The sequence below is a fragment of the Apteryx rowi genome, unplaced genomic scaffold (genome assembly GCF_003343035.1).
Source record: "Apteryx rowi isolate R43461 unplaced genomic scaffold, aptRow1 scaffold_7, whole genome shotgun sequence".
NCBI lineage: Eukaryota > Metazoa > Chordata > Aves > Apterygiformes > Apterygidae > Apteryx > Apteryx rowi.
Window position 1 is genome coordinate 1,278,089 of NW_020450982.1, and position 20,867 is coordinate 1,298,955.

At 42.8% G+C, this 20,867-nt stretch overlaps 1 protein-coding gene across 1 annotated transcript in view; it reads left to right on the forward strand.

Moving 5' to 3' along the window:
* RAB3B (RAB3B, member RAS oncogene family) overlaps positions 1 to 20,867 on the forward strand; it is a 58,379-nt gene that overhangs the window by 25,821 nt on the left and 11,691 nt on the right. The window contains exon 3 of the mRNA XM_026086888.1: positions 19,146 to 19,264. Within this exon, the coding sequence (XP_025942673.1) occupies positions 19,146 to 19,264 (119 nt within the window). The remainder of the gene's footprint in view (positions 1 to 19,145; positions 19,265 to 20,867) is intronic.

Genomic DNA, 20,867 nt, shown 5'->3' on the forward strand with positions numbered 1-20,867 from the left:
CTGCAACTGGAATTTGTTCTTCTCCCTTTGAAATAGCTCATCAGTTTAACTCCTTCAGCACACTTCAGGTTTTGGCATGAGGACTTGGTAGAAGAAGTTTTATAGATTTTGCCTATACTAGAAAGGTTTTATTGGTATAAATTGTGTTCCTATTGATATCAGGTGGCTTGTTAATAAGGCTATGTTGACAAATGAGTTCTTCATAGCTGACAGCAGTGGTTCCTAAACTGGATCTGTGAGACCATAGTATGGGATCCCAGATGAATCACAGACCAGATTAAATGTGTTTTCAATAACCTTTTCCAGCACTACCAGAAGTGTCAACAGATGCTTGAGTTRTAATTTGTTGTCTCTGGCTGATTAGAGAGGAACCAAAAGTTGTAGGCTGCATTTTTCAGATGAAGGAATTAGTAATCAGTATTTACTAAATTCTCAGCTTAAAGCAGGATCACATGACCCTAAAATATTAAGGCTTTAATAAAAAATCTGATTATTTTTATTGGATAAAACTCCATGAGAAATTGAGTTGGCAGCGGTCTGATGATTTGGGGTGTTTAGGAAGCACAGGTGTAAAATACTTCTCTGCACAAAATACAGCTTCTTTAGCTAAAGTGGATTTCTCTAAGGCCTTTGTGGTATAGTTTTGTCAGTTTGTGGTGTGATTTATTTACTTGTTTTCTTTAATTTTTGCAGTCAGGTACAGGCTTGCAAACAGCTGTGTTGGCTGCAGCTTACCGCTGTCCCTCTGTCGGGGGCATCCCCCCTTACAGCTCTGCYAGAGGAGTGGACTCCTGTGCGCTGAAACAGCTCATCTGGCCCGTTTCGCAGTCGTGTACGCAGTTTGGGGGATCCCTGCTTCCCACCCTCCCGCGGAGGTGTGCGATAACCGCTAGCTGCTGGATAATAACGGCCTTCAGCTGCCCCACCTCCTATAGGGAGAGGATAACCCAACACTCTCTTTCAGCGAAACCTGTGACTATAGGTCAGGAGACTGTATTGCCTGGGCAAAGTGCCAAAATAAATAATGCCTTGTATTTAAAAAGGTTCAGAGGGAGATTGTTCAAATGTTGTGCTGAACTCCCACTAACAGTGTACGACGTATAGGCACCAGCTCGGACCAATGACTTGGAAATTTTTTCTTGAGGTTTTTAATTYACTGGAGCCTGTTCCTTTTAGATGTTTGTGCATGTATTGCTTAGAGAGGAAAAGCRTAATATTGTAGTGGAGAATTTTAAGAGAAAACAGATTTTTGGACTCRACTTTCCAAATTCTCAGCATCTCAGACCTGGAGCTAAAAATGCATTTTCTTGTGAGTATTCATTTACAGGTGGAAAGACTTCCTGTTGTATTGTATGGATTTAAATCAGAGTAGGCATGAAGTGCTGTTGTTTGTAAAGTCACTAAAAGTGAAGACTCCCTACTTGATGTAGCTCTTCTTCATGTGCTCCTAAGCAATCACATGTACTTATCTATGCTGTGATCCTGGAAACAATGAATGTGCTYAACTTTAAATACACAAGTTAGAGCAACCAGCTCCACTGTTCTTACCTGTGTGAATATGGTATTGAAATAAAAATGAAAGYCTCTCAAAATGGGACACAACAGCACTTCATTTACTGCCCATTTTGCAAACAATCACTATAGACGCAGGTGCTGCGGGAGGAGAAGAAAGAGTGGGATGTTTTACAGCTCTCTCTGCACTGTTTCTGATGCCGCACCTAAGCAATCACACTGCCTGTGCTACCACAGTAAGCAATGGAAATAACATTTAYGGACTACTGGGCGAAGGAGATCTGATTATGTATACATAATTTTCTGTCTTGTATGAAAGCTTTTCTACAGAAGTGTAATTAAGAGTACACATCTATGTAGGTATCATTTTTGTCTCCCTCTTTTATGCCYGCCGCTTGCCTGCCTAAGGTGCAAGCCTATTGGGATCAAATACATACCTGGAAAAAAGCAAGCAATTGTAAATTTAGGTAAAAGATGAAGAGGTTATATTGGCCTGCTCTCATAAGGTCCCACTTTGTTGTTCTTCAGTACTTTTTCTTTGTATTTTAGTGCTGGAAATTAATTTTTTCAAAATCTTAGTCTTGCAAATTTCCRTCCTGCCAATAAAATAGATGGTTTTTTTAACATTGAAATCAATGTGTACAATAAGAGCTTTCCAAAGGAAATAAATAATAAAAGAAAAACAGCACTACAGCATTATTTTTTGTTTAAACTAAAGATCCCTAAACCCAAGTTTCTTTTTAGTTTTGACATTGACAGATTGCAACACAGGGGATTCAGGTTAGATGTTAGGATAAACTAAGATTGGGAAATATAAGCGTTGGACCGTATGCGGGACCTGAGCAGGACTAAATGGTGTCCACTGTATCTTGCCATGACACCAAATTTATGGTTCTGCATTTCCAGAGTGACTTTGTAAAGGGGCTTGAAACACAATTTAGCCTTGTCTGTAATGGCCAGAGGCAAATACTTTCTAACATCCCCGGAACGATCGGATCTATTGAAGGATCTGTTAGGATAGGGCCACTGGATTAACCAGGTGTGGTTGCAGGTAGACAAGAGTCTCCTGCATTCAGCCCGAGCAGGGAGAGGGCAGCTCTGCTGCTTTATCCGCAAGTCCCTCTGTGCTTGCCGGCTTGAGCAGGGAGCTASGGCCACTGGGGAAGACARGCAGAGGCTGGGGAAATCGGTGAGYGCCTGGAGGGACTGCAGAGCTGCCGTTGGTTGGCCTTCTCCCSAGGAAGCTCTGCGGAGGGCAGGGGGTACCAGATGTCCGGCAGCACAGCCGCCGCAGTGGCATTCGCTTGGGGGCTGGCCCGGACTGGAATAATGAGTGTCTGCAGCTCTGAATGGTAGAAAGCCCAGTCTTTCTGGGGGAAGAGCCTRGGCATGGACAGCAAAACAACCTGACAACTGAGTTAAAACTTGTGGAGTTTTCTCACCTTTAGGCAGCTGTGATATGTCGAGAGGAGAAGGTGGCATTCCTGCGCAGGAGAAAGCCYGCGGCTGCGTGAGGGCTTGCTCCCAGCTGAGCTTGGCGTTCTGCTCGCGCACAGAAAGAAGCAAGGTGACTTTCCCGCTTTTGGTGTGTGTTCTGCAGGATATTCACTCACGTGATGTGAGCACAGTTGCTTAGGTAAGAAAAGGCTTGCTGATATTTAGTCTGGTCCTGTCAAGCAACAGGATGGCATCGCCTCCTGGATGTAGCAGACGACAGTCTTGATATGTCCATGAGACAGTTTGTATATGGTGTTTGGAAAGTATATCTTGACRGTTAACACCTGTATTCATTCAGGCGGGTGAGCAGACGGACACTAAYGGCAAATGAAGTGTCCTCATTCTGTGAACCTATGAAACCTAACATTTCTCCTTAGCAAAAACTTGTATTTCTGTGTAAGTAGCTACCTCCAGGCTGGTTTTGTTTTTTCCCCCCTTTTAATATATCAAATCCTCAGTTACTGAAGCTCCATTTCCATAATTCTATTTTACTTTAGGAAGTACAAAAAGTAGTCCTCTTTGTTGTTGTTGTTGTCATATATTTATCTGTAGATATTTTTTTCTCATGCACACTCAATAAATTCAGGTCCTCTCTGTACTGCAAGGATAGTTGGGGATACAAATAGTGCTAAGGCAGCAAAAGCAGCCAGAAAGCTAAAAGTAATTAATGGAGGCAGGAAGCCAATTGAATAGATGGGAGAAATACACTTGCTAATAGAAGGTCAGTGAAGAGAGAAGGGTCCTCACAAAAACTCAGTGGGAGTCCTTAAAGGATCTGGTCGTGTGTCCTTGTCTCCCTTACTTTAGTACTGTACAGCATGCTTTCTCTTCTTATTTTCTGAACTCCCCCTTTAGTGCTGTCAGTCTGGAGTGGCAGAAACGTGCTTTGTAATTGGCAATTTTTTGTCACTTTTCAGCAAATGAATCGGCTGCTAATCTCAGCTGGGATCATACAAATCCAGAAAACTCCAGGCTTTACAGCAGCATAACTGAGAGCAAAATCTGGTTCACAGGCTTTGTCTGAAGTTACCTTGGAAGACTGTGCCCGTATACTGTAGAAATGATTTCATTTTCAAATTGTGGAAACTATAATGACTTTTGAAAAACAAATTGGTGACTTCTGTGAACAAAGAAATACTGTAAAAATCCTGTGCTGGTTATTGCAGCTTCCCGCAGAAAAGAATGAAAGAGTTTGCAGTGCAGAAAGCACAGATCCACGTTGCCTTTAATGTGTTCACTTTGTGTTGACAACATGAAGCTGGAAGGAACAATGGTACCATGGTAACTTGTGTTCTTTCTAATCTTTCTTACAAGGTTGTAAAACTGTTTACCATGGCAATATCAAGTTAATATAGCACATTCTTTTTGAATTTCTTGTTTTCCCTTTTAGGATCATGATGTGTTTGAAAACTCTCTGGTGTTCAGCTATACTGCTATTGAAGCTTTCCGATACCTTCAGTAAAACAAAGATGCTAATTATAAGCATTTCTTATTACTGTGCCTAGCTGATCTTTTTTTCTTCACTTGTTCTCCGTCTTTGTTTTAGGAGTCCTATTAACACCTGGTAATTCTGACCTAAGCACAGTCTAACTGAGGCACAATGTGAAGCCTGTAATTGAGCTTCTGTTTTCATTAGATAATTTCATGAATTGTACTTCCATCATTTGCTACTCAAATCTGAGAATAATGTCAGAAAAATGGCTTTTCAATAACCACTTAGATGCAGAGGTGGTGACAAGTCTGCTTCTCCAGAGTGGGGTAACAATTCTTACTGCAGTCTGTGCATAACCTACATTACCATACTAAGGAATTGCTCAACATTCAGGTTATGTCACAAGCTGGCAAAACGGAAAAGCTCCGAGAGGCTACTGCTGCATTCTGCAAGCCTGTGTCACAAGGCATCAGATCCCCATCTGAGTCCCTTGAATGCAAACAGAGTTTATCTTCAACTTTGAATGTCTTGTGCTTTACCAGATTTTTTCACAATTTCTGTGGATGCTTTTGTAGCTGAGTTAAGCCAAACCCAGAACTGACAGAAGAAACTCTAGACGAAGATTTRAAGGTAAGATATCAGCAGAAGCAGAGGGCTATGTTTACCAAATAAAGTAACTGAAATGTTTTTCTCTTTCATTGACAATTTGAGTAATGAAATGGGTGCAAGTTCTGGACCCAGTGAAATCAATAGCAGTTCTGTCCTATTTTGTACGACAAGGATAATATTAYTTCACCATCGTTAGTTTCTAACGCTCCTTGGGAGCTGCAGAAGCGGAAAGTTATTCAGCTGGGAGGCAGAGATTGCCTGAGGACCTGGTCCCTGCTGATCTCTGGCCCAGCTGAAGAAGCCAGCCCCTTGCTGAGGGAAACTGCCTGTTTTGCCTCTGCCTGAAACAAGCCCTGTAAAATCCTGGGATGGCCCATTGGCACTTAGCTCATCCAAACACATCTCACCCTTATGATACTTTTGCATAAACTAGCTCTCCCATCAGCTTTTGCTGTTCTTTGGGCTCATGTCAGTTTGTCCCTTTCCTCTACCAGCCATGCAGTCTCTGCAGCAGAACCCATTCCCTCTGAAGAAGTCCCAGTGTATTTCCTGTACGATCCCTCCCTTATTTTTTTGTGGGCACAGAGATGAAGAACTTCTCTGTTTGCCAGATGCACTTCTAATTCTCGCTGGTTTACTTCCTTCTATACAAAAATGCAGCCTCTTGTTTCAAAGGTGCGTGCAGTGAGCATATCACTGAAGCAASTGTGGATGAGGCTGTTCCTATAACTGCTGTCATTAAGCCGTTTTGAAAGTTAGGGCAGATGTGGAAGTAGTTCATGTTTACATCTCATTCTGTGAGATAAAAAAGGTTTTATTGCAACTAGTCTGTTCATTAATTAAAATGAAGTAAATATGTGCCAGAATGTTGCCTGTTCTTATCTAAGACATCTTATACAACARTTGTTATCGGCTGATATAACTGACCTAATCAATGCAGGGCTGATTTGATGCAATATCATTAATGAGGTGGAAGGATGTTTTTAGATTAGYGCTGAGGTATATATTCTTTACCATCTAATATTCTTTGCATTAATTTTATTAATGCTTCAAATGGAGATTCATTTTGTATGATTTTCATCATTTCTTTTCTTCTGAGAATGGTGTTTGTGGTATGAATATATCAGTGAAATGGAAACTAATAATCTGTTTCCTGAACAACCAGGCATCGTTCTGCTCTGTGAAAAAGCCAAATACTGTCACTACCTGAGCCTTGGTATAAATCATTAGGATCMGATCCAGATAGCCAACACCAAGTTTTTCACTGCTGCTGAACAACCTCCAAAATCAGGTCAAGTTATAAGTCTTTGTCCTCAAGGGTGGGTAGGTAAAGCAGGGGAAACAATGAGTGCAGTTCAATTTAGTTTCATGATGTTTTGAAGCAGTTTTGTCGTCGCTTAAGTCATGTCTTCACTGTGTTAAAACAACTTTAGCTCATTGCCAGATCTAATTCTGCTCACTTACACCTTATGCTTTGCCCTGAAKTTTTTCTGCACCATTTCAGTTAAGGGGTGTGATTTTTGTGGACGGGAGTGGGACAAAGAACAAGCCCAAGAGTCTACTTTTCTTCTCTCTCATAATAAATAATTCCTGTAAAAATCAACTTACCGCACATTCTCCAGACARAGCACGTGCCTACGCATGAAAGCAGGGGAGTTCTCACTATTCAGAGGTTAGTTCTTGCTAAGGAAGTTGGCTTTCAGTTGATAAATATTTCAGTATATGTTTTCCCAAACATAACAGGACAAATTCCTAAGCTGGAAAGTGTTTCTAAAAGCGCGAAGGAAATGGAATGTAGAATTGYCTGTGCTGAACCGAGCCGCTGGTCCAGAGAGTCTGGTGTCAATTTTCTGCCAGCAGACAGTCGGGGTGATTTAGGAAGTAGCATGATGCTTATCTGCGTGCTTCTCCTTATATCATGCCTGACACTATGATCACTTCAATTACAGTTGATAGTTACAGGCTGATAGACCTTCCGTTGCTTGGGGTGATGCTGTGCAGGTTTCCCTGGTTTATGAAGTTATGTTAGGATAAAATTGGTAGAATGTAATGAAGAATGGCTCAGCGGTATTTTTATTGATCTGTAAAGCTTCACACACATTTAGTGTTCTGTACGAGTAAGTTCTCTTGCAGTCCTTGCTGTGYGTAGGAGCTTTACTCACTTTAAATAAGACAGTTTGGAATTGTCACTAACATCTCTTTTTACAGGTTTCTTTCCTTGGGCTGGGGCTTGCTATGCGTTTTGAGAAACAGATCGCATAGAAAATGCTGAATCTTGTTTTCCTTCTTAYCTATATACATAGTCATGTGGGAGAGCAGAGTCAGGACCTCTGCAAACACAGGATTCTTCACTGAGGTCACTGGATACAGGCAGGACCTTCAARTTCTTCAGGGCTTGTTTTATACCAGAGTTCAGTCACCAAACAGCATCTCTCCAAGCCTGACCGAGGTCCCGCTGGGGTGAATGGATGAGGGTAGATGAAACTGGAGGTGCRCAGCTCTCCATCAGAAAAGCAGGTAAGGACACCAGGTGGTGCTCCTGCAGTCCTTGTAGCACTCTTCTCTGCCCAGTAGATCTGCCCACGATAAAAGGATTTCTATTGCGTTCACTAGACGCTAGCTCAGATCCTGTACAAGGTGTAAATAAYGTCGCTGTAGCAAACAAAAATTCTTCCCTGTAGCTACTATTTTTCCTGCTAARATGATAGTTCTTTGACCTTTACCACATGTGTACATGTGCACACATGAGCCTAGCAGCAAGCTGGGTTTGAAGTGGCCTGGTGCTTTTATTCCTCGCAATGCTTAGTAAATCATTAGAAATGCAATAAAGTTCTGCACTGGTATTTTTCTTGTTAATATTCATTCTGTACTGGTTGGCTGCATGAAATTCATACTGGAGCAAGCAACCATTAGTGCTTGTTTTCAGGCTGTTTATACTCAAAGGTGCAATGTAAGGAGGCCCCAGTCCTGTCCTTTAGCAGGATCTGTCCAATCTCATTTTGGGCCAGGATTTTTAACTGAAATCCTGATCATCYGAGGTGCTGAATTTGACCTCACGTTAGTATCAGAGTTGTGGGCTGCCTGCAGAACATGCTCTGATTGACCCAGCTGTTGCCTGCTTGCTAAATCTGTTTGAGATGTACTCTGGCTTCTTGGGGTCTTTTTCAGTGAGCCAGGTCTTCAAAGGTTTTTTGATTATTCTTTTTCTTTTTTTTTTCTTTTCTTTTTTATAGGGCTTCATTTCCTCTGTTTGCTGGATTGCTTAGCAAAACTTTTCCCCTTGAAAAGGGGACTAGAGGAATGGATTTTGGCTTTGCTATCTCCTGAGATGGGTTTAGGCACATATCTTAAATTTAGAAGAACTGCAAATGATTCCTGCCAAGAAGTGCTGCTAAAAGTCAGTTTTCTAAACAGTTGATGAAGAGGAATAATTGAAACATCTCAAGTAGGTAATAATAGCATGGAAGATCTGATTGTAGTCCCATAGGATCTTAGAGCAGGGAGGAACATTTCTTGTGATGTAGGGGTTGGCTGGGCAAGGATTGGAACTGGATTAGAAGTTTGCTTGAATGCTAGATAAATTAGTCTTATGTCCTTCCTTTTTTATAAGGTCAACAACACATTTTATTCAGTTGGGAAACTTGTGGTTTTCCTCCATCTTTCTCAAAAGGTAAATATGAAGGTGTCTTTTTCATCAGTAAGATTTAGTCCGTTCATGTTCACTGGCCAAAGGCTAGGAAGCACTGCAAAGCCTAGATAGTCGGCAGGTGTTGTGATTGACACCCATAGGAGCACTTTAAAGGTGATAAAGTGATTAGTACTGAGCAATAGTTGGCTGTGCCAAAGTTGTTGCAGCAGCTGTGGGAGCTCAAAGAGTGACTGTCTCATTCCTGAAGATACAATTCTGCTTCTCAGGCAGCAGGATTAATTGTACAGGAAAACACTAAGGGAGAGCAAGGCTTATTTTTGTAGTAGAACCACACTAGTGCTACTAGGTCAAACCCTCTTAAAGCTCAGGGCAAMAGAATTTAGCCCTTAATTGTTAAGCCTGTTCCTCCAAATGTTTAGGCTAAAGATAAATGTGCCGCAGGTAGCGGGATGGACAGCATGCTGAAAATGTCTTTTGTTTGCRAGGTGATGAATTAAACTGAGAAGCAAACATTGTCACTCTTGGTTCAAAGAGAGTACTCTGGACTGGTTCTGCCGAGGACAGGGCTTGTGCCAGTGCCATTTGGCTCAAAGGCACAAATGTAATTTTCTACAGAAAATATGTGCATGGGAAAATACTACACAGTGAAAATACCAAACAGCAACAAAATCTCACATCCATGTCTAGAAGTGTTTGCTCGTGACCCCCTTTGCAATGGAAAGAAAAAGACAGATAGCATCAGCACAGAGGTGGATGAACTTAAAATAGCATGCAGAAGGACATCGTGCAGAGAAAGCCATAGGCACTGTAACCACATGACAGTCCCAAAAGGAACCTCCCAGCTGCTTCCTGAGCTGCCTCAGGAGTGCAGTAGAGCCATCTGCACTGCTACACAATGAAATTCCTAGTTTAACATCTGGATTGTGTGGTTGTAATAGAAAACACTATGGTAAATGGCAGTAGATTATCTTTGTCTTGTGTTATTACTGAGCATCACCACTTGCATACTGTTGTGGTTGACAAGGCACTTGAATTCTAAGCCTGTATTTTAAGATGCTTGTAACTACCCCCAAATAGCTGCCCTTCAGTTGCAACTCTTCCTTTTTATTCTCAGCAGAGGCGTGGGTTTACTTGGAAAGTTTGAAATTCCATTTGATTGTTTTTTGAGATCTTTGTTAAGTTAAACAAAAACCCCTTCATTTCGCCAATGAAGAACTGTATCAGATTTATTGTATTGCTTTTTAAAGTGTATGCACATTTCTATCAAATATGAACTTATGAGCTGGAAGGATATGTACCTATGTTATTGCTAATTCGAACATTCAGAAATCCTACTTCAAGCTCCACTGAAGTGAGATGCATACTTTTTTTTTGTTCCTCTTTATTTACCTTCTGTTTTTTGAGCTTCAGGTTGTGCTTGAGTTTTGTCATCTTTAAGGTTTACACCACCTTCTTGAGTGTTAGAACGTTAAGTGTCTCTGTGTTTGTTTAATGTCTTCCTGAATTCAGCAGCTGAGGCTTCAGAAAGGACACAAAAGCATAGACAAAATCATAAGCTTTGGCAGCGCTGCCCCATTCTTAATACAAATACCTTGGAGAATAGCGTTCAAGGAAGTGGGAATGGGTTCCCCCAAGTGCTTGAGGTGGGCAGCGTGCTGTCTCGTGGCACCTTACACAGTGGCGTATCCCCAAGGAAATGACGGTGATGGTGGCTATAAGTCACCCTGGGGACTTTGGGGTTCCGGTCTGCTTGAGGGGCAGCAAACGTCTGGTCTGGTCCGGTCCAAATCCCTGCAACAGGGAAGGCCAGGGGGATGCTCTCTGCTCCTTCAGCATGGTCCTGGCACTGGGGTTTTTACCGCAGCTCTATCCCGAGCTTGCAGCAGAGTTTTTTCCAGCTTGTGTGCATTGCTACAGCAAAGCATGCAGCTTTGGGGGAATGTAGGTAGTACAGGGGGGCCAGGAGGGCCACGTGTTGGGTGTGAGAAGGGAAGGTGTCRTAGGTTGTATGAAAAATGGAGAAGCTCCTCTAGAGCGCGGGAGACTTTTATTAGATGAGGCGGGAAAGAGGCTTGAATCTGGACTTCACGCGTTTGCTGCTCTGGGATGGAGAGGTGGGTCTGCAGTGCCTCGTCTGGACCAGATGTCCCACCTTTGACCAAGAACTRTTTCTCAGCACAATTTTAAGTGAAACTCTCACACTCACACAAAAACTTTGAGCTATGATTAATATGTTTTTTTTTCTAATTTAAAAGATAATAAATTGGAATTTGCCTGATCAACTCTTAATTTCCACCAAATCTCGAAAAATGACAGGTAGAGAATAATACATGTCATTACATGTAAAGAATATTCTTAAAAGAATATTTTTTTTTGTAGTGTTTGTTCTCATTAGATATTTAATGATATATAAACTATGGCTGGTTATCTTTCTTTTATTTTGCTGCTGCCCTTCCATTTAAAACACACAGTTCTTGCCTTCTGGTGGTCACTTTATGATATTTCTAAGGTTAAAATGCCAAATTAAGTGACTTTCCTGGAATTTCCAAGCACTTTGTCTCAGAATTGACCCCCTTGACATAGTGTCTATAGGTTTTTTCCTTGAAGTATGAGGCCCAGATTTAGCCTTAATTCGCTGCTAAATATGCTGAAATCTTCCCTTGATAAGAACAGGCCATAGGAGTGAGACTCCCAGCAGAACACTAGAGGCTGTCGGGTTTTTTAACAATTAGAGGTACTAACAGGTCTTCCAGGTGCAAAGTAGTTAAGCTTCATACATAAATGTTTGCTTTGTAAATGAGTTTGCTAAAGGACTTGCCTAGCATCACCGAGCCAGGACCAGAAGCTGCCACGGGCCGCTGTCGGGGCTGGAAGCACCTGGGCGATGCCGCGGAGGGCAGAGCCGGGGAGCTGCTGCCCGTGTTTGCACAGAGCGAGCTCTGAGCAGCCCCGTTAGCTGCCTCTCTCTCTTGCTGGTTACCATGACATTTGATCACCTAGAAATAGGCTCCAGGAAGTCTGGTTCTTGTTCTGCTGCTCTCATAGCTGGGATTTGCTCAGCTTTTGCTCGCATGTGTCTGAGGGGGAGGGAGGCTGATAGCACTGTAATGCTGATTCCTTTCACCTGTGCTTGCTACTTTCTGGMTCAAAGAGCCAGGCTACTGAATTTAGCCGGATTTGTACAGCAGATCACTTAACCTTCTCCCTCTCCCAAATTTTACATTTGTTTTTCTGGCAGTCGATTTACGATAGATTGAGATTTTCCTTTCTGTTGTATGCCTCTATGGGTTAGCAGACTGCTGCTATGACCCACACAGTGGTAGCGCATGTCCGTCCAGCACACTGCAGCACCATCTAGGATGTCCAGGCTTGGTTATTCACAGAAGTGTAGTGCTGCTTCTGAGGTACTCTAGCTGTGATTAACTTAGCTTCTCGACAAGCCTAGTTAGTTAACACCACTTGTAGTGGCTAACATGGCTCAGGCATCTCTGCATCGTACAGCTGTGCTTACCGTGGTGGATGAACAGAGTTAAAGGATATATGTGGAGCAACTAAAAAGGTCTTGCAAAACTGGCAACATATTTTTATATAAAAATGCATTGGGTGGCTAAAATGCTTCTTATTCTAGGATTTCAGGCTCTTAACATTTTATTAGATCTTTTTTATCATAGCAGTAATGGTTTTGTCAATTGCCTTCAGTGGATGGGCCTTAAAATGCATCATCTCTCATGAACTTCTTTTGCTGCTACCTTCCACTGTTTATTTGCAGCTAGAGAAGTTGTGAGCAGATATGTGGTGCTGATGATACATATCTTTATTCCTGGCATTTCTTTGTTTTTCTTTCAATGTAACTAGATCAGGAAGAAGAAAAAAATATCAAACTTATCATCATATTAATCCTCTGCTGAAAAATGAAGACTTTTCAGCTCTATCAGGGTTAAGAAATGTGCACAGTGAAGCAAATCTTTTTTTTTACAAGTACAACTTTGTGCAATTTGTTTTTCTTCTTTGCAGCCACTGTCTTTTAAATCTTCTAATAGAGAAACTCAGCCTACAAAAGGATAAGAAGAGCAGATAATGTTCATAAGCAAGCGGCCCTATTTCGACCCTCTTCACTGCTTGACAGCTCAAGAAGGGCAGCTGCTGCTAATCTTTAGTACAATCTCGAGGCACCTAGAAAAATGAAAATAATTTATTTTAACAATCTTAGTGGGTCAAAAGCAGGAGTGTTTATCACAGTATCTTGGCCTGATTCCAGTTTGGAAATTACATTCTGCTGCGAAAATGCACTCTGTTGCGTTTTCAGTGATTCACTTGTTGTCCTGAATGGTGTGGAGTTGCTGAGCAAAGTTAAACAGCTGGTGTTTTTCAACCCCCAGAAATGCTGTAATAACAGGTAAGGTTAACCTGTACTAACTTTTTCTCCTCGTCCGTCAGCTTAGAATGCAAAAGTACTTTAAAAAGAAAAGCAGTCAGTAAGTGCAGTGCCTCCCCTGAAGGGACACTCAGCCCCTTGGTTACAAGGGGGCAGCTTCAAAAGTGGGGGGTAAAACCACTGAGGCCTTTGATGACTGGCCAGATACTGGTGAGCCCTGACAGGGTATTCATGGATTAAAAGTCTTTTATGATAAAATTTCCATCTTCATGGTGGCAGCAGTTAGCGTGGGAACGTTAGAGACAACAGGGTGGTAGCTGCTTCTGTACAGGGTAACCGAAACAGGGTGGGCAAAGTGAAGGATTTGCAACTAATGGTACTGAATTTATCCAAGGGGTGCTGGTTTTACTACTGCTGGAAGAGCTGAAGTGAAGGCAGCAAAAGGATAGTGCCTTTATATAAAAGACGTTTTTTCCAACAGAAATGTTTTGCTGCATATTGCTAGTATTGCTCAAATGAAACCGGCTCTCTAGGTGTCTAAATGCGTCTGAGTAGGTTCTAGTGACTCTTGGGCRATGGGAGTACTCAAAAATGAGAGAGAGGAAAAAAGCATGCTTAATATGATCTGTTGAACTGGAGCATTTTAATCAGAGCTAAGCTCTGAAGGAACCAGGTGTTATTTTGCTCCTGGCAGCAATTGAAACTTCACAGGCTTTTCATGACATCACATCTTTTCCATGGCTCAACCAGTGACTCATCTTGCTAGCCTGTTCATTCCTATTTCTAGCTGCCAGCAGGAACAGTAAGCTCAAAGTTAGCATTTTCTTATTAATGTCACATCCCCGTCTGCTCGAGGTCACTCTCTTCACCGACCCTTGTGGTTCTCAGTGCTTTTTTCCTCCTCCTCCTCCTTTCTCAAAGTGACTTTTGTTTAGCTGATTCTTGGTGGCTTCCACTCAGAAGTCTACTTTTGCAAAGGAAACGTGCATGTGTGTTCATGTAACATCCAGGAGCTCTGATCAAAGAGCAGGGCCCCTCTGTGCTGAGTACTAGGCTTAGCTTTATGTTTATAAAGCTAAGAAACACCCTCAGCCGCAGAAAGCTTGCAGTCTGAAATGCAGCTGCTGAAATGCAGGCATTTGGGCTGGAAGATATTGGCCGTCTGGCAGCAGACATCAATAATATTGACTCTCAAAAAAGTTAAGAAAACAGCTAGAATTGCAAGAGGGCATGAGAAATTTAACCCTTTGGATTACACCAGTCCAGAAAGGTAAGGAAATCCTAGTTACTTCCCCARCTTTGAGGGGCTGCCTAGGTACAGTGGGGATGGCACAGCAGGCGGCAGCAGCAGCAGAAAAGGCTGCATGTGYGGTTTGAGAGCGCTGCATGAAGGTGGGAAGACAGCAGAGTGGTTATGGGGGATAAACAACGCTCCCACTGTTCAAGGCAGCGATGCCAGCGTGCAACTGAGAAGGCTTCACGCAAGCACGACTTTCTTCATCCACGCGGATGGGAAAGTAAAGGGGTCCTGGATGCAAAGGAATCAAGTATAACTGAGCCCAGGACTGGCAAGAGGCCTAAAGCAGGACAAACAACCCTCTGCTTTCAGGGTGTACCTTTATTTCTTGCTCATTCAGGTTATCTGTCTTGTAGAGAAAAGGGGCTGAGGTGGCCCGTTTTGCTGAGAACTGAGCTGTAGTTGCAGGCAGTCAGATGTTTCCTGACGCTTTGATGTCTGACAACTTGATGCCCCTATGACTGGTGGGCCGTGAAGTCCATTATCCTGTCGCCAAGGGTGACCAAACTCGGAACAAGGTGCAAAAAGCTCTAGCTCAGACGTCACAACGTGATGTTGAACAGCGGGAAAGGGGAAAAGGTCTCTCCTTCACCACAACTGGTGAAGCCCAGAAACTGTGGTTGTGCCTGGGTATTGGGCTGACATAGCCTCTCTGCTGAGGCTCTTAGCATCTTCCTTGCGTAGATTAGATACATGGCAGCAGTGGATTGATGCATATATATTTTGTAATTATTGCCAACCACCTGGGCAGCAGGTGACTCTTATATATTATCCTTCTTAAAACAAAAAACAAAAAACATAATCCTTTAAAAAAATAAAAGGTTTATTTCTGAGGCTGTTTGTCATATTCACTGCTAGAGAAGTCATGGTGCTGAGGGAATTAAGCCTGGTACAGACAAGAAGTTTTGGTGATGCTTTATTTTAAGCAAAGAATTTGTGTCTGGAAAGGTTTACTGGAAAAAAGTCAGTAGGAATTCTGATTTTCAGACCTGCAGCAAAGAGCATCCAGTGTGATTTAAAAACTCCAGTAGGTTTCCTGTGCAAGTACCTTGCTGTTTTTGTTGAGACAGAGAAATAAGCAATAACRAGAAGCTGGTTGTGCTAATATCAGTGTTTAGGTGATGGATGTTGTGAGTAGAGGGCACCTGCACACCACGCTAAAGCATTTAGGTCTTTGCTCTTTCCTTCTAATGACCACTGAATGCTAAACTGCCCAATTTTTGTTTCAACCAACCAACAGTCTTTTTTTTTTTTATATTGTTTGTATCAAGGACGGGCACATATATGAGCTAAAAAAGGACAGACTGGCTAGCATAATAAGGATACCTCACAGAGACCCTTCTGCACTCGGTTATAACCAAGCTAGCTAATTCCTCGTCAGGGACGGCCAAACAGGCTTCTGGATGCTGCAGGCTCAGGCTGTTCTTCCTAGACGGTTGGCTAGACTGTTAATTAGAGCTACAGTGGGTTTGTGCTGATCCTCGCCTGCCCCTCATCTATGGCTTCTCTTGTCTTTTAATGAGTTTGTGTTCTACCTGGAAATCTTGCAAACAACTTGGAGGGGGAAAAAAAAAACAATCTGCATCAATTATCTCCTTCATTAGATAATTGTCCTACACATCAAGCTTAAATGCCTAGTTACCTGAAAGTTTGTGGTGTTTTAAACTGATGTAAGGGCAGTTATTGTAAATGATGAAGAAATAAAGCTCAGATTTGGCAGTTTATTTTCTCTCATTTATGCTGAAAAAAGCTGCGTGGGGGGGGATTTTCATAGAAGCTAGCATAAAACTTGGTATGAGTCAGAGGAAAATTAAGCCATGTTATCACTGTCTAAGAAGCTAATATAACCTGAGGGAAAAAAATGGTTTCAAAGTGATTATTACAAAGATTCAAATAGATTTGGAGAAATGTGATTAAAAACCTTTAAGGGGAGATGACATGCTTTGTATCCGTACAGTAAACAAAGCTAGGAATCTATCAGTGTCTCACAGGGAGATGAATCATGTATCTCTGCACTGGACCGCACTACTGCAAGCGCAAGGTTATGAAGAAACATCACCATGAAATACGGGATGTCTTGCTTTTGCCCCCCCCTTTTTTTTTTTTAACCCTGAGAAGGCAGGCATGCAAGCATACATGAATAAATGTGCAAGTTGCCTTCCTCTCCAGGGGAGCGCGTTTGGCCAACGAGAGAACAAGCTATGGGCAGCGAACATGTGCAGCCGCTCAGACCTCATTTGTACCACTTGTAGTGGTCGCCTTGTACCACCCGTTTGCAGGGGGTTCACAAGCAGTGTGTAAAAAATAACAAACTGGAGTTACTGAATTTCACAATTTTCAGGAAATACAAATTACCAAAGTTTCCTTTGACACAGAGGAACACTGCGGACTGAATCCGGTTCCTGCCTGAGCCTGGGCACTGAGACTGTACCAGCCCAGGCATTGGCAACCATCCTGAGATCCCCTTGGGGACACGGGTCCATTCAGGCTTTCCAGGACAGCTCAGATGTACATCCTCAGAGCTAACACCTTGCTCTGAGCTTTTGCTGACTTGGTTTTCTTTCCAAATTATTCTGCGTGTAGCTAGACAATGTTTCTTGCAGGTGCTTAATGTCTGATCAGTCTCGAATGCAGAACAGGACAAGGAAATGAGATTTGGGAGGTAGGATGGCATGGGCATGCAGGTGTGAAACAATAGTTCTGTGAGCAGGAGAACTGAAGAAGCCTGACTTTGTTTGGATTTGTGTCTTTTCAGTGGTTGCAGTATCTGACAAGATATTAATACTGATTTAGGTCTTTCTGCTAATGAGGCATGAAGAAAGCCTCTCTCCTGTGGATTTTTTGGTGTCTAAAAAAAGATAAGCGCTTAAACTTTTTTACCCAGCTAGGGTATTCCTAAGGTCTCTCTTCTCCACTTTGCCAACTATTTTCATGAAATATGTAAGAGTGGTACCTTTGAGATCATCTCCCCTTAGTCAAACTTGATCAAAAGTCGTTAGTAGGTTCAAAAGTTATAATGGGCACACGCACACGTGCACATGTGGAGACAAATGATAAGCCTCATTTCCTCAGGAAATCAGGCTATAATAAAGCAACTGTCATGTCTCTCTGAATAAACAGACCCATAAGGTTGTTGCTGACACCTACCCCGCTTTAAGAAATACGGTCAGGACCTTCGTGGCGCGGTTGGTTTAGTTGTTTARTGGTTAAGTGAGGTTGTGTGTCCCTGAGTAAGGGACAGTCCTTGGATTAGTTTGTCACCCAGGTGGGACGGGTGATGGGTGCTCAGGCTCCGGGGACAGTCCTCCTCGCTCTGGCACTTCTAGTCAGGCGGAGGAGGGGAAAGGGGGAGCCRTTGCTCAGCCAGTGGACCACCCTGTCTTGCAATAAATGCATAGGTTTCAGGGGAAAATCCCTTCTCTTTCCAGATGTGTTGCAGAGAAACAGAAAAATCCCCCCTGCGTAATGTCTCCCCTGGGAAATTCGCTTGGTGTTACAGCTGTGGAGATTCTCAGGGCCGTGTACTAGGCAGAGCCCTTTAAGCAAGCTGCAGGGAGCTTATTTACAAGCGCTTCCCTCCTGCAGAGAGCCTCTGTGATATGCTGCTGGAGAGGAGAGCAACTGGTGAGCATTAATGTTTCCCCTTTCGTGGGCTGGCTTGCCTGTGCTCTGGAAGGGCCAGGGAAGTCTTTTGCATGCAGCAAAAACAAGGCTGCAGGTATGGGAACTAAGGAAAGTAGAATTTTAAAGCCGAGTGCAGTCTCCCACCTGTTGCACTGTTTGCATTTCCCCTGCACTGTGGTGATCTGCTGCGTCAGATCAGAACCTGACCCTACAGCTCTGAAAGATGCTCTAAATACTCTCTCTCAGTTGTTTACTGAAGCTATGTGAGTGATAAGTCCTTTTAGAGGACTTTCCTTTTAGAGAAAAGGAAGTTTGTTAAGCCCATTTTAAACCAGCAGCAGAAGATATTTCTAAAATGTAGGTTTTGGAGGTCTAACCACCRTTCATCTCAGAACTGCTCACCTGTAAGAGCAACTGTAGCAATCAATACCTTGTGCTGAGCGTGCGCTTTGAAGATAAGGCTCTTTGCTTCCCCATAACTATTTCACATAGTTGCTATTTGCTGAAAGGTGGATGAAATATATTTGTTGAAATGATAGCTATCTCCAAAATGAGAGATATTTTAAGCATGTGACTTATGTCCCTGGTTCACAGGGCAGGTCTGGAAGGAATGGATTGGTTAGAGGGCTGTTCATCCACTTTAAATTCATATTCTAGGATAATTTTCATTGCATCAAGTCATGAATTGTTGTCTCTAACTTCAGGTAAGAACTGAGTCATCTGCAGCATCCATGTCAAGGATCAATTCCCTGTCCCTGGCACTCAACTGCAACACACAAATGTCTTTTGCCTGGTACAGTCCTGGACTGTTTTCCATTGCCTCTGCTTGGAAGTGTCAGCCCTCAGTGAACTCTACTAACATTTTATTATTACATTGAGACTGAGGCAGAAAAGAGCAATTAAAGGGCTGACATCTTTGATTAAGTTTTTAATTGTACATGTGTCAAAGCACATTTAACAGAGCATAGTTGGTGCAAAAGCCCAATTAATGCTAAGATGTAAGTAGAGCTCACTTCAGTGGGAGTAAATGAAAAATTTTAAATATATAATAATAAAAAGGTGGTTGCCTAATTTCAGGTGTAGGACCTAACTACAGCTCCTCTTTCTGAGAACTGGGGTCTCAAAGCCTAAATATTCCTGTTTGTTCCAGGATACAGCTGGACAAGAGAGATACAGGACCATCACTACAGCCTACTACCGCGGAGCCATGGGCTTCATCCTCATGTACGACATCACCAGTGAGGACTCGTTCAATGCAGTGCAGGACTGGTAGGAAATAAGTTGCTGTTGTTCTTAGGTTTGTTTGGTTTTTGGTCAATTGTCTCTTCACAGTTGCTTGTTGAGAACATTTCACATTCCACCCTTTGCACTCCTATGCATCACCATATTCATCTTCACCTAAACTCCGGGTTAAATAATTTGTTTTTTAAGTTTTCCTTAGAAAAAGTTGTGCAGTTTCACTAGCCAGTTCTTTTTTTGTTTAAGTCAAACCTCATTTAAAATTTGATAGGGATAAATCTTTCCAAAGTGCCTTTCCTGTATTCAGAATTGATTTCTGGCGCTTAAAAGTATAGACACATGGAACAGTATTCATCTCACCTAGCTTCAGCCAATTATAAAACCTAAACGTAGCCATTTACAACTTGTGTAGTTTAAAACAGTTTTAGTTATAATAAGAGGAAGAAGAGCAATATCTAGGACAGAAAGCAAGCATGCCCCTTGGAAGGGGCCTATCTGTTATCACTGACTATAGAGAGAGCCTAAACACCTAAGTGCTCAGTGTGAAATGATGGGATGTGGGATGAGAAAGAGCTATTATATGGGAATGGTGAGGACTTTTCCCCAAAACTAGCCTGTGAGACAGACAGATTCTCAGCTATTCTAAGCTCCTCTGGCTCCACTAACTTCAGTACAAATACAGAAACCAGAAAATGATCTCTGGACTTCCTGATGACAAAAAGCCAGGAAATATTTTGATTTAGAGTGAGAAAAGAATGGGACCAGATCAGTCACTTTAACAGCTCAATAGCTGTATCAAAGCTGTGACAAGGCATTGGTACCGAGGCTTGTTTCCCCCACGTTTTGGTGTGCTCTTTCTCTTCCTCACCTGGAGGCTCCCCTTAGAGCTCATGCCACTTGTCCTTCCTCCAGAAGAAACATCTCGTCTTACTCCATTCTCTGATCTGATTTTGGAAGCAGAGCTGGGGCCAGACCTTCTTCCTACTCTCCCTGCCTTCTGGAAAAGTGTGTGTACAGAGCAGGAAGAATAGAGGTCTTTCCAGAGGAGCCAGAGCGTGCATCATCCCTGTAGCCACKGGCAGTGCCGGCAGTCCCCATGCGGGTAGCTGATGTGAGGTGTTCTCTCAGCGGGACTCTGTGCGGTGCCCAGGGTGGAAATGTCTGAGCTGCTGGCACAGCACCGGTAAACGGAAAGCTGGACCTGGTCCTACCGTGGCATCCTCTCGAAGGGTCACTGGACTCCTACCACCCATCACTCCACCTCTGAACAGAATCTCTTTCTGGGCCAGAAAATGCCACTTTATTTATACGAGGGCCCTGGCATAAAGAACTGTCAAAGAAACTGGATCATTTGTCTCTGACTTTTCTGTGCAGGTCTGGAACACCCTCTGGCATTGGAACAATGGTCCTTGTTACGGCTACTATTTTGTTAAGGTAGACTTAGGAGACTTCATGCAGGAGACACAGGGCTTGGGGAGGCAGGGGAAAGGCTATGTTTATCCTCCAAAGAAGTACCTCAGTGACTCCCCCTCAAACGTTACCCTGTTGCTTTATACTGCAGATAGGTTTGATCAGCGCACAAAGAAAGGCAATGCAGCGGTTAATGGAATCTCCTAAGTCTGATAGATTGATT